At 32.4% G+C, this 14,611-nt stretch overlaps 2 protein-coding genes across 6 annotated transcripts in view; both read right to left on the bottom strand.

The window, feature by feature from the left end:
- The window catches only part of LOC106466752 (cytochrome P450 302a1, mitochondrial-like), a 28,697-nt gene extending 26,537 nt beyond the window's left edge, over positions 1-2,160 (bottom strand). The window contains exon 1 of the mRNA XM_022394826.1: positions 2,079-2,160. The gene's annotated coding sequence lies outside the window, so the exon portion shown is untranslated. The remainder of the gene's footprint in view (positions 1-2,078) is intronic.
- LOC106466753 (serine/arginine-rich splicing factor 7-like) overlaps positions 1,408-14,611 on the bottom strand; it is a 29,534-nt gene continuing 16,330 nt past the window's right edge. For 4 of the 5 annotated variants that reach the window (XM_013927049.2, XM_022394828.1, XM_022394827.1 and 1 more), the window contains 3 exons: positions 9,717-9,890; positions 5,950-6,114; positions 1,408-2,219 (listed from right to left, as the gene is read on the bottom strand). In XM_013927049.2, coding sequence (XP_013782503.1) covers positions 2,141-2,219; positions 5,950-6,114; positions 9,717-9,890 — 418 coding nt within the window. In that variant the 3' untranslated portion in view covers positions 1,408-2,140. Of the gene's footprint in view, positions 2,220-5,920; positions 6,115-9,716; positions 9,891-14,611 lie in introns of all 5 variants that reach the window. The other variant, XM_013927051.2, reaches the window with a different exon arrangement.

Genomic DNA, 14,611 nt, shown 5'->3' with positions numbered 1-14,611 from the left:
TTGCGTCAAACGTGCCACACTGTCGTGGAGAAGAACACCTCTCCGATTGGCGAGTGAAGGGCGTTTCTGATGAAGGGCTTGATTTAAACGTTCCAGTTGCTGCTTATAGATCTCTGCACTAACAGTTCGCTATGGATTGAGGAGTTCGAAATTAATTACTCCTTTGATGTCCCACCAAATGCAAAGCATCACTTTCGATGGATGTAGGCGAAATGGTTTTTGTATAGGACTGAGCCATTGTTTTTGGAGTTTAATATTCGCTTAAAGAATCCATTTTTCATCACCGGTGACAATTCTGTTCAAAAATGGTTCACGGGCATTACGTGCCAGAATAGACGAAGCAACGTTCAGTGTTATTTACCAGATTTGTTTACGATGTTTTCCCCTATTTACAGTTGAATTGTGATTATGTCTACTTATACTGATCCCTTATAATCTTAACCATGGAAATATTTCTCACATTCTTCTTACCGATTGATCTTAACAGTTCATTTACTGCCTACCTCTGTCTGTTGTGACAATTAAAAGAGTAATATGTTAGGTATTTGAAAATTGCAAGTTTTTAAAAAGAGTAAGTCTACTGAAAATACACAGTTTACTTACTTCTTAAACTGTCATTAGTAATAACTTGTTTCATAAGAATTCCAAGTAACAACTGATATACAACCAATACTTATAAACTTGCTTGTGGTAGTAAATCTTTGTACATGATTTATATTACACTTGTGCATTTTGTATTAATCACAAACACCTGAAAGCTACACAGGTATTCAGATTAAACGAGTTTTCTTTCCCTCTGAGTGAGTGAGCACAGTAATACAGGGACTGAAAACCTTCCATATGTGCTAGTTTTATTCAACATTATTCTAGCTGTTAAACATTTTTTTTTTATTTAGATACTTAGATTGAAATCACTGCAACTTAATTCTACTTTCAAATACTTTAGTTCTTAACTTACATATCAATACACTATAAATACAACTGTTTGGGTTAATAACCAAAGTAACAAAGCACAGTACATAACTTTAATAAAATAGTTACAGAGTTAATTATTCTGTTAAAGAGAAGCTATCAAATAATTCACATCTTAAAGCAAGCAACATAAAAAATGATATATAAAAGGTTAGCCCCATGTGAAATTCAATACTGAAAATTTTTGTAACACTTTACAGGTTTACTGAATACAAATAAAGTCAAGTTTAAGGTTTTGTAAAATCAGTGAAAATGTTGTGAAAATAAATGTTAACTGATTTTTTTTATCTTCAAAATTTAAGAAAATTATAATTATAATAAATCACAAAACAATGATTGCTCCTTCAGCATTACTGCATGTCCTCAAGCATTTTCTCATACCTTGAGTCGAGAAATTCTTCTCTTCTATGAAATAAACTTGAACCAAATACACAGTTTCTTACAAAAACAAATTTATTTGGATTCAGAGTACACCAAAACAAATGATACATAGTGAGTTGCGAGAAAAAATGATTTTGTCTGATTTGACAAGTAATAAAGCTGAATGTATTATCTTACTGACATTATGAATACAAATGTAAAGCAAGTATAGAGATACTAGGCTACATGCAACATTTATTTTTAGGTTGTTCTTATACCACAAATTCTGAACTTCAAAAGCAAATGTGACATGACTCTGCACACAATGAATGCATCTTCCTTACACAAACAGTCAAATTTATAATGTCAGAAGTACAATTATTTGTTATTCCATTCTTTTATTTATGCAAAACAAAACAAAATTCAATTTAATTTTAATTTTCAAAATACATCTGAGATCCAAATTAACTTCTTTTTATAAACTTACAATGAACAAATGATATTAAGCAGTTATTATCCATTTACTTACCAGATAATTCTCCACATGTTAGAATGAAACAGAAGACACAAACTATGACATAAAACACAAAAACACAGAAAACATAGGTTGGTGATTAAAAAAAAAAGTTAATGTTGAATAAAGCATGTAATTTCTTTGTGATGTTCAGCCAATTACTAAGTTAAAATTACTTATCAGAATTATGTCATTGAAATGCCACTATTAAATCGTAAGAGTAACCACAAACCTAGATTTTCTATGTTGAGTCAGGTGAATGTGAAAAGTTAAAAGGCTGATGCAAACGTCAAACTACTTGTCAGAACTGTCATTGACAGGGGATTTGGAAGCTGATCTGTCTGATGGCTCTTTCTTTTTACCCCTGTTTGACCTGTAAAATGAAAAACAAGGTAACGGAACAAATATCTAAAATCAACTGGTTAACATTTAATACAACCAGATGGTAGAGAATTATTACTGTTGTACACAAAATTGGGAATGAATGTAGCAATTTCTATTTCACAATTTAGTTCTTGATTACTGAACTTGACCCTGAATCAAACTTTCCCAGCACATTTCATACAGTACACACACACAATCTCAATCTAATATTTCCATTCATCAAGTACAGCACATTTACAGATTAAAATAAAGTTTAAGTTAGCTTTTTTTTCTTCATTTAGAAAAGTGTGTGTGTGTGTTGATAAAGTATTGAGTACATTATTTTACAAGCATTTTGAACATGCAAATTAGCAAGTCATGTGACAACCACAGAAAATATAAAGTCATGGTGGCAGAGAATGTACAAGCACATGTTCACATTATTTGGCATTTAATAGGTAACATAATGCCACCAAAGATTGACTGCTTTTAGGAAGGGGTACATAAGAGCCCTTGCTGACAAACTTTCATACACTCAGATTGTAAAGCTATGTTCAGATCAGAATTTTAGAATTCCAAGATAGGAATATCTTTTGTACTTAATGGCAATGGAAAACAAAAGAATATGGGTAAACTTGGGCTCCAGGACCATACAGAAAGAGATCTGTAACAACTTTTACCCAGCTTTAAGAAAAGTGTGGCATCTTCTGTGGCCTCAATTTTCCAACAAACAGTTCCCCCACTAATGCAAAAAATCTTTAACCACTAACAGAGCACATTTCTGGAGTTTTCTGCCAAATGCAAAGAATAAGGTAAATATCAGTTACATATAAATTCTTCTTTCTACATTACAACACTGAAGCCATCATATTAACCCCAACTTATCAATAATACTTTTCATTTCTACAACCTAAGTACATTTTGGATTAATTAGTTTTAAATCTCCTAATTTATCACTAAATGCCCTTTAATGTTTGTCATCTCTTGTTTTTGGTATCCACAGTCCTATTAAAACTATACAATTTTACAAGAAAAACCATGTTGATTTTTGCCTCTGCCTTCTAAGCGAAATATTTTACTATTTCATGACTTTTTACATAAAACTCTTTCCTTTCCTAATTTTTTATTATATGTCTCATACTCATATCTTGCACATGCATCTTAAATCAATAAACCTTTGTGAATTTTAACATTGGAAATTCCACCAACATTTGCATGATCCTGTGAACTGAATAAGTTTCTTCTTTTAAGATTGACTTTTATCCACTTGTTGATTGAAAATATCCTCTCTACAGATGCTTGACTCTGGGATAACAATAGTCTTACCACAGGCCAAACTTTTTGGTAAATTAGCTCATCTGCTATAGTTTCATATAACGAAATATTGATTCCTTGTTTTACCATGCCCAAACACAGCTGCAATTCTTGAAGCAATATTATCAACAAAATTCTTATACTGTCTTAACATATCACATGTATCAACATTACATCCTTTAACATAAACAAGGATCTTCAGTGCTCTCATAAATTTATTTTCACTTTTCTCCCTTCCCAATGCTCCTTGGATAATTGTGCACAAAATGTTTAGCAATACTGCTGTAAAGAAACATTGCCCTAAACACTATCTTAGCACTCAGATGAACAGTAAGAATGTGAATCAGTCAACTTTAAGATCCAATAATTTCAACAGTAAGTGTTTCAATTTACAAATTTAAGACATACAAGCACACATATAAATATACAAATTATTTCATTAGTTATGATGCAGGGTGTGACAAATGATTAGAATCATATGGATGTCAGCTTTTCCTTGTTCACACAGATCAGAAATGCATCCTTATGTAAAACCTGCAAGAATATAGTTCACAGATTGTTACCCAATTAAATTACTTTGTGTATTTTGCTAACTAGTTAGTATTTATAACACAAATAATTCAAAGTTATTAGTGGTGAGTCAAGGGCTTTCAAAGAAAGCCTACAAACTGTTTACATTCCATCACTATAAGAGGCCTAGCTATATTTCTTTGCTTTGCTCTTCTTCCAAGCAGTATTGATAAGAAGTGATTCTGTGTGTGAAACTAGTCTACTGCAGAGGGAGTAGCAATGAATCAAAGAACAGATTAGATCTCTACATCATTAATGAATTATTTCACCTTGAAATTAAACATTTTAACACCTGTCACAGAGCCAGCCCAGCATCTTTTAAGTACTGAGCCAAGGATGGTCAAATAGGTCATTCCAGAAAGCAGCAATTTAGGGTTATTTCAATAGATCTCAATGAATGAAGCTCAGCACAACTTTTAAAATAGAAAAAAAACACACTAAGTATTAAAGAAAGTATGACATGATGAAATCTATATAGATTATACTATGGTGGTACCATACTGGGCATTATACCATCTGTCTTATATTTACTCTTCATTGTAGAAAAGGCATTTTTAATTTGAGAATCACTAGGGGCATCCATCTTGTAATGCATCATGCATCTGCTTCAACACTTTATCTTTGGGTTTTACTGTGTCATTAGTTTCACAACATATTGATATTAATGATTTCTTGTGTATGATTCCAATCCCCCATTTTGTAGATAATGATACTATTGTGTTAATTTTTTTATGTTTTGCTAACAATGTAGTAACCAACTGATGAATCTCCAATACAGCTGGTATGTCAAATCGATTGAGATATCTTCAAGTAAGTTTTTCCCTCAATTGACCTGGATACACTGTTTAGCTTAATTGTTACACATAAACCATTACATTCACAACCACGTCTATGAAATTTTAAGCATGTTTTATTGCTACATTGTTTTGCTTTACATTTACAAGTTAACTTCTCCACGTTGACTCTCTACTTTTGAATTTGGTCCAGTGATCTAAACTTCAAAAATAGTGTCACACAACCTTTTGTCTACTCAAACAAACCTTTCCAGAATGACTCATTTGTTTAGAACCACATTAAGATGTGGGCTGGCTCATGTGAAAGATGTTAATGAGGAAGATGAAAATTCACAGATAAATGGATCTTATTTTGAGCAAATCTGCATCACATTTTCATTACTTATGAGATCGAACCATTTATGCCATCAGTAAGTATAATAGCACAAAATAGGGACAAAAATGCTCAGTGTACTGCAAATAATTGTTTCAATTCACCAATACAGTACATGTCTTCTAAAAACATTTATCCCTGTTATACGTTTTCCATGAACTAACTGAAAAATAGCATTTTCCCATGACAAACTAGGCCTGGAAATTCCACGACTTGTATGAACCATGTAGATGGATTATGGAAAGCATGCATCAAGGAGTGTGTGCTTAGAATATGATATGGATCCATCTGTAATGGAAAATATACTGCAGGGATATTGTCAGGACACAATTATCAGACTAAGTATGATCAAAGGTGGCAATATGAATGTAACAATGTGGTAAGAATCAAAAATCATTTCAACATAATATATTCAACTTTCGTATATTAGCACACACTAGGTAACCAAATTACAGCATGTATAACAAAAAATATGAAATTCAACTAATTCACACAAATGTACAACCACATTTTCTTCAGTAAAACATATCTACCATGCTATAGCTGTTTCAGTATAATTTATTTTTTGTTAAATACAATAGACAAATAATAAAATACAGATATTTATTGTCTCCCTATTTTACTACAATGTATTGAAATGGAAGGAGAAAGCTCTCCAACCTGTGATCCACGGTTCACTATGGACTCACCGGCTGCGTGAGCCAGATCTGCTTCGAGACACACTACGTTCTCTGCTACCACTACGACTTCTACTGGCCTTGGCCACTGGGCTCCTGCTGCGAGACCTAGATAGACTGCGGCTAGCAGAACGGCCACGTGAGCGGCTTCGAGTACGTGATCGATGTGACCTAGACCTTGAATACGAGAAAAAATATATCAGCTAGCAATTCAACTCTGGTTTATCAAAAGGAAGGAGATAAATTATCCAATAAAAGTTTTTATGGACCACGTGTAAATTGAAGGATGTCCAATCCAATTGTGTAAAGATATCAAACATCAGGGGGTTTCATTAAGTAGAAAAATGAAAAGTGTCAAACATTTTACAATTTTATACTTAATAGGAATAAAAATTTATCTAAACAAGGCTACCACTTGTTTTAGTGTTATGCTTGGTCACCTTGTACCTTTGTTTGATGTAGTTAACGTCTTAGCATTGTACACTTACATAACCAGGGTTTAGCTGATCCATTTCATCAGGGGCAAAAGGTGTTTTTATTAAGTGTATGTGACCATATTCACAATAGTTCCCAACATACTTTATGTAAATAAGAATTCCAACTCCTACCAACCAGAATATTTGAAGGAAAAGTGCATGTTCAGCATGACATCATTTATTGTTCAGCTAGAGGTAAAGGCAGTGAAATGCAACTCGTGTGAACAAGTATTATCCAAACATCTTTTATTATTTGTTGGATACTTCTTCACAACTAAATTATACAAAACCAAAGTGACAGCTGGAAATGTTTTGCTCCAGACATAAAATAAACTGGGATGACTATTTACAGTCAATATTTCTCAGTAAAATGTCTGACAGTCTTGACTGGTGAAATATTGGAAAATCAATAGGCCTATAAAAATTTTAGACAGTCACTTCTGGTTGACAACAGATAGATCTAAATTGCTATTTATTATACACCTCTTTATTTCAAGCTGCAATGGACAAATTAAATGCAATTTAAAACAAAAAGTGCAGTTAACTTGGTTTTATAACAATTTCATTTCTGGATCCATTTTGTACATGTAGTAAATACTATTTTCTCTTAATGAAACCCATGAAACCTCATATTTTACAAATATTAATTTTTTATTTATTCTAGTCCTACTAATCATTTAGACAATTTTTAAAGGTTAAAATTCGAATGTAATTGACATAACATTTCAAAATCTAAGAAATTTTTCAACTACATCATATTCTTAAAAACTTGTGCTAAAATCAGAACTCAAGTAACCAAAGGAAAACTATATAAACATAACATCAATTAAAAGTCATCCAATAATTTAGTCCAATACAGTTTATTAGCTTTGAAGCTATATGATTATATCTTTTTGTAACTGAAATCCAATGGTAGAATAACTAAATTAAAAAAAATGTCATATACCTCAATACTTCTTATTTAGATGTTCCATAGTGTTAACAGCAGCTACACACTTTGAAGAGTTTGGGCTAACTTCTCAAGATCAAACAAATAACAACTGATCAACAATCAGCAATGAATACAATAAAAAAAGGAGGAATATTTCTTTTAACTATTTCCAAGATGTCATACATAAGTACATAAAGTTTAATATTTAGAGGACTTATAATCTTCGTCTAACATTGAGAACATCAGTTTGTTTTCCTTATAATTTCTATCAAAGTTTCAATGCACACTTTTTGTGACAGCGATCAAAACTTCTTATTCTGCAAGTTTCATTTGTTTCTGAATTTTGCACAAAGCTACACAAGAACTACCTACAGTCTCCAATTTTTAACTGAATGACTAAAAGGAAGGCAGCCAGTTAATAGCAATGCCAATTGTTGGGCTACACCTGTCTGGCCAAATAACTTTTATAACACAGCCATGACCCCAACATATGGGGCATATTTTTACAGCAATGCTATCCAAACTAATATCCTTAGATTGACAGTTCGGGGAAACTAATAATAGGACATGGCCAACCTTATTTGATAGCATAAAATACAATCATGTAAACTCAATTTATTAACTCTGCATATGCCATTTTATTGTAGGTATGTGTTTTAGCATACTGACTAAATAACTTAACAAAAGAGTTGAGAGAATAAGCGAGAGAAAATAGATGTAATACTAAAAATTTTGTAGGCATTATACTAAGTTTTCAAATTATACGTGTTATTTAGAATAAAAAAATCATTCTATTCTTTTGGAAACAATTGCAATTTGCTGACAGATAGCTGATAACTGTCAGTCTCACCACACGACCAAGAAACGTTTATTGCAAGGCTGTTTTATGACAACTGTAAAAACATCAGGAAGAAGAGAGTATAAAGTGAGAAGAAAACATAAATCAAAATTATTACCACAAGATGGCACCTTTAACAAAAACTAAGATACTAGACACACATTATTCCAGAACCATGTTTTATGCAGGAAAGGACCAAGATAAGAAACCCCCCAAAAAAACTTCAAGTCATTTTGTCAGAAGAAACTAAATTTGAAGTAAACTTTCACCTCTGCAGCAAATGCCTTAAACAAAATGTACACAAGATCAAAAGCTTATATTGCAAATCTAACCAATTTTCCTTACTTTATAAAGAGCACCTTCTTCACTATACCTTTTCAATCTGAGTTAGGTAATTCTACAGTTTAACTTCATTCTTCCCCAAAGTTCCATTGCCCTCTTTTTTATTTTAGCTGATATACAACATTGTGATGTACAAGCTAATTGTCCTGTACATATATCTGCATACATCCCATGCTGTCACCAGTTAAATGAAAATGTTGTTCTGTATACTTAATGGAAAAATATGAAACATTTTTTTTTACCAAAAAGTTAATATATCTAAGCATGATTGTGTTTGTTACTTCAGCATGTCACCTCCAATTATCTTGAACATTTTGCGTATTTAAACTTACCTTGTGTTGCAACATCCCAGCATTTCCACATAACTAATATGTAAATCTAATATCAAAATAACTTATAAAATGATCCATATAAAAAAAGTAGCTCTATTTCCTCAAAACTTTTGTTTTTCTGGTAAAAGAATTATCTTGCATTGGTTGCCCAAACTTGAGGAATCAAATTATATAAATTATTAATTTTTGGAAATATTACGTTCTAATTTATTGTATAAAAAAAAATCAAAATGAACCACAAGTTTTCTGGATATTTATGGTGGAAATGTCAGGATAGCTGTGTAAACCTTCGATGTCTGTTGATCAAAGATGACAACAGACGAACAGTGACAGATGTAACAAACACTGAAGATGAAAACGGAAGTAACCAGAACAGCTGAGATGAATCAGATGACCAACATCTCACTGGTATGTTGGCAAAACAAAGTTGTGACATGTGCTGAGCTGAACTATGCAGAAAAACTAGCAGAATGACGACATGCTGCAGCTGATCACTTGACTAGTGATGACAGGTGTCAGTGATGTATCAACTCTAGCCGCAACTAGCCGATATTAACCACATGAAGATGACTTAGCCTACAAAAACATAGTTAGAAATATAAATATTACTCATGTTTAGCAGCTGTGAGCTCTGACAAATAATCCAGTGTTTTAACATTTTCTTTTGCACTGAATTCTGATCAACTGAAAGTGATCTACTTAGAATGAAAAAATAAAACCAAGGAAATTGGAATTACCAGTGCTTTATACACACATCAAGAAATACAACTCAATAACTTTAAGAAACAAATAATACTATAGTAAACATGCTTCCTACCCTGGAGTGTTAACCTTGCAGCCATCTTTTGGCTGTCACTTACCTGGACCTGTATCGCCTGCTCACTTTACGACAATCTCTAGCATAATGTCCTCTTTCTCCACAATCATAGCAACGATCCTCAGGATTGAAAGGTCTTGATGGTGGTCCCCTATACTGGGTGTGCCTGGACTTACCACTAGACATCTCTACTCTTACACGTCGTCCACAAAGTGATCTTACAGGAAATAAGGAATGAATTAAAGTAATTAGGGGCAAGGTGAATGTGACCAATGTTAATCACTGTCATAGTTAGTAGCCTCTACGATTATCTAATCAGAAACACCTCAGGTGTGAAAAAAAGATGTGTCAAAAAGAAAAAAAAAAAAAGAAATTGACCGTGTGAGTTAAAAGAATGAAATCAAAATTGGTAGCTACATTTACAGCAAAGATAAGAATTTCACAAAAAATAATTATTCATTAGTTAGTCAGGTCACAGTTTTTGTTCAACTTGGGGCACGATGGTGGGTAAAATAAAGCATATATAGACGAGCTAACTAATGAATAAATATTTGCTGTAAAATTCTTATCAATGCTACAAGTGTAGCTACCAGTTTTGCTGCCAATTTTGATTTCATTCTTTAAGTCACACACTTGATCCTTTTTTAGCCACACCTTTATTCACACTTAAGGTGTTTTTGATTAGATATCATGACATTTTGTCAATATACACCAAGAAAAAAAATGTGACATTCGATAACTGTAGTAAAAATTTCAGACCAATAACTTGCATGACTTTTTGCATAGGCGTGCAAAAAATTTGGTCAAAATTGAGCAGTTTTTGTTGAATAACTTTTCACTTGTGGATTATATTTAAACCAAGTATGAAATCTAATTGTAGGTTGTAAAGTCCTACCAGTGTACCAAATTTGAAAAAAAATTCATGAAAGTTAAGTATGTTTTTCTATCAAATAAAGGTTCCATACTCTTCACATGAAGAATTAAGAAGAAGAAGAAGAAAAAAAAAGAGGATCGCCTTGAAATCTGTCATGTGAAATAAAGGTCCAGTAGAGCACATCCACTGAAAATATGTGATAGTGTGGATAACCACAGCGTGAGCTACAGAAAGTGGAAAATTGCTAACACGATCACTCCTGTTAATAAGACAGTGTCTTGCAGGTTGTTTTGGCCGCATGACGCACAATCGCGTGTCTTGACCGATATCTCTTATTATTTATTACTTACAAACTTTTTTCTTTATTTAATAGACAGTAATTAGTAACTAATTTATATCTTATGTTTTAGCTGTCAGGGAAGGCCTGAGAAGGATTGTGTTTGAGGTGATAATGGCCAAGATTCAATCCCAGGAGTTCTTGGTAGAAAAGCTGGTGTGCTATCAAGTCAATCAGGGTCTCTCAAACCAGGACTTGAAAAACTATATGAATGCTTTCTAGTGGGATATCCAATTTTGCTGACTTATGTGTTGTCGCGAGGGGTATTGCATGGTTCATATCCTGCTATTTTTGTATTATTTCACTTTACTATACAGTCCTCACTTCTATTGTGTCTATTAATCTCTTTTTGTTGGTCTTTGTTTCTCCAATGTATTGGAGTCCACATTCACAAGGGATATTGCAAATGGTGTTTTTGCTCTCTATTGAATCTTTAGGTGTGTACTAATTGCAACTGTAGTGTTAGGCCTTACCTAAAAAAAAACCTTGGTATTTTGTGAATATGTTATGCTCCCCCTCTCCTGTGGCAATTAAAGGAATGATTTTCCATATCTTTATATGGCTTTTTTAAATGTGATCTTCAAACACTTCTTAAATCACACTAACCAATTCACATTTTTTTTTCAAAATTGTCAAATCAAGTTCTTAAACTAGCATAGGTGAATGGTTCAATAGTCAGTGTACTAATTGTAATATTAAAAAAAAAAATCTTATGATTCCAAAAACAAAACCTGCCCCTCTTTTCTATGTCAGTGGCACTATTGTTCTGCATTGGTTTTCTCGGACACCTTACTCTTTCAGTTTTTACATATATTTAATTTTTAAGTGGTTGGTTTAAACTTTACATTTATTGATATTTCCAATTATGGTCAAAGTTCTTGCACTCTCAAAATATTCAAATGTACTTAAAACAATGTATTATTTAACTAATGTACACATCAAAATTTGAATGTAATACCATGGCATTAAGTATGTAAAAAGTAATGTTCAGAAAAACTTTCTTTTCTGTCTAACACCAAAATAATGCAAATAAAGGTAAATAAATACAATTGTCCTCCCAGCTTTCATTAACATGCTTGCTGCTACCAGTAGTATTAATAATTCCTACCCTAGTGCCAACCACACATTTAACCAAGGTGTCTAATATATATGTGTGTAACTACACTATGTTCAATTATCTCACTGAAACCACTTGTAATACGTGATCCACCAGTGTGTCACACTTTCCTTACCTAAAAGTCAATTGTGACCTACTGGTGGGGCACACGGCAGCAAATTTGTTAAGGACATTTTCCTGAATACACACAGATATACAGCATGATAAATTTAACTGTAATATTGTTTTTATTTTTCATTTATGCTGTTATGTTAAAAAACTGATTTAAAAAAATGTCAGTGTTTTAACATAAATGCCAATTTTACAACTTTGTCATTCATATCTTGCTGCTTTGTATGACCAAAATGATGGTACTCTGTGGCATGTCAATACTGCATAAACCATCTAAACTGAAGGGAAAGACTGCAATGACTTCTCTTACACCATTTGTTTTAAATACTGCTTTTAACATTATGCAATTGTTTCTCAATTACGAACTACCTAAAAGTAACAAAACAGCCACGTCACTATTCTACACTGTTAACCACATTTTAATAAGCACATGTATCGCACATGGTTCATACTGAATTGCTCAGATCAATTTTAAGCACTTTTTAAGCATTCTCAGAATGTTTTTCAAGCACTTTTTGGAAGCTAACATCTATATCAAAATCAACCGGATTCCACTGAAATTTTATAAACTTCCTAACATTCATTATTTTTACTACAAAAAGAAAGCTACCCAATTTGAGATTTATGTAATCAGTGTAGTATAAAATAATTTAAGCTTGTTCCTTTAAAATTTAGACTACAGTAACACTGATTACTTCTCTAGGCCTATCCATCTAGTTTCCTGGAAGCTTTCCCTTTCCTGTGATATTTCCTGGCTATTTCATTATTGATCAAAATTAAACTACTATATTAGTTACTCTCTTCGACCATGGTAAACTACATCAATCATTAGCTTCACAGGAATGTGAAATATTAAAGTGAACTACAATGAGTCTAAAATGTAATAATTAATATCAAGGCTTGATGCCATGAATTTTTAGAAATCTTGAAAGAGAACAGTATTCCAGTAACTAAACTTGCTGGGTTTAGGAATGATGGTGCTGCTGTAAGAATGGGATTGCTGTCCATCAGTCTGTTTTGTCAACTATAATGACAACTGCTCACTGTATTACAGAATTGCTAAAGCTGCATCACAGGCAGCAAATCAAGTACCATGTTTAAAAAAATTTCAGACCATGGTAAGAAATATCTGTTTTATGTATCTCATGCTATTGTAAAATATAGAAAATTAAAAACTTTATGAAGTTTTACAGCTTGATGCAGTCTCCTTAAAGAAGACAAAGACAATGCAATGGTTCTCATTACTGGCAGCTGTTAGGTCCTTGACAGAAATTGGTATGCTTTTATGATAGAACTTGGAAGAAAAGGTTTCTGGAAGTAATACAGCTCAAGCAATAGCAAAAGGAATCCCAACATGAAATTTGTATTTACTTTCAACTTCCCCCTTGATGTACTCCAGTACCCAATCTAGCCACAATGCCATAATGATGTCACCTACTAAAAGTATCTTGCAGAAATTCAAGACAGCAGGTAGTATGAAAATACTATCCAGTAGTGCCTATGAAGCCATCTGAGAAATAAAAACTTTATATTCCAGAGAGTGATGTTTTTAAATGCAAATATAACTTCATCTGATTAGCTTAATATTGTGAAGGTGAACAGATTGATAACTTGATTCATAACCTTTACTATCTCTCTCTCTCTCTACAAGTAGGTTAAAGTGCACGTAATAACATTTCAGTTATATTCAAAATTTAATCACACTACTTTATTATCAATGTAGTAGAATAAACTTGGTATCAAAATATAGTTAATAAATCAAATTTTAATTTCTTAATTCTAAAAGGAAATATTCAAATAAATCCCCAGTCTCACCATATTTAAGAATCGTGACATTTGTTAGCTACATCTTAACCATCCTCTTTTTTTTAAATCATCCTTTTGTGATGTCCCGAGTTTAATATAAATTACTCATTATGGTATAGATATTACTGAGGCATAGTCTAATTTTTTATAGCCTTCAATCTTCTTTTTGTCCACATGCCAAGGAGAAAGCCAAACCCACTTGCATGCCCACTTGTCGCATCCTCTCATAAAATTGCCAGTAGTTCTCTCTGATGTTTTCTATTACATCATTTATAAGTAATAGAAATACAAATTTTTAACTTACTAAATGACATATATACTGCTAAGTTGTTCTCAATATCAATTTTCAGTTATGTTGTTGAGAGATTGAAAATTGCTTTCACCAAGTTCAGTTGGAGTAGTCAAGGGAATTATTTTAAAACTCTTATGTATTAGTCAGAAAGCCAGTTAACCCTTTTGAGACAGGTCACAGGTGAAAAGCCACATCATCTCATTTGTTGACTTGCATTCAAAATTTTATTGAACTATTATTTCATGAATTTATGTCAATAAGTTTGGTATCAAACTATAGATTATAATTCAAATTTCAGAACTATACATTACTCAGTCTGTTAATTTAAAAGTAAATATTAAAAAACACAGATAAACATCGATTTTTGAATATCACATAGTATGTTGAATGCAGCACTGGTT

The sequence above is a fragment of the Limulus polyphemus genome, unplaced genomic scaffold, assembly GCF_000517525.1.
Source record: "Limulus polyphemus unplaced genomic scaffold, Limulus_polyphemus-2.1.2 Scaffold2371, whole genome shotgun sequence".
Classification (NCBI taxonomy): Eukaryota; Metazoa; Arthropoda; class Merostomata; order Xiphosura; family Limulidae; genus Limulus; species Limulus polyphemus.
Note: the sequence above shows the minus strand (reverse complement) of the source record. Positions and strands in the feature narration are given on the sequence as shown.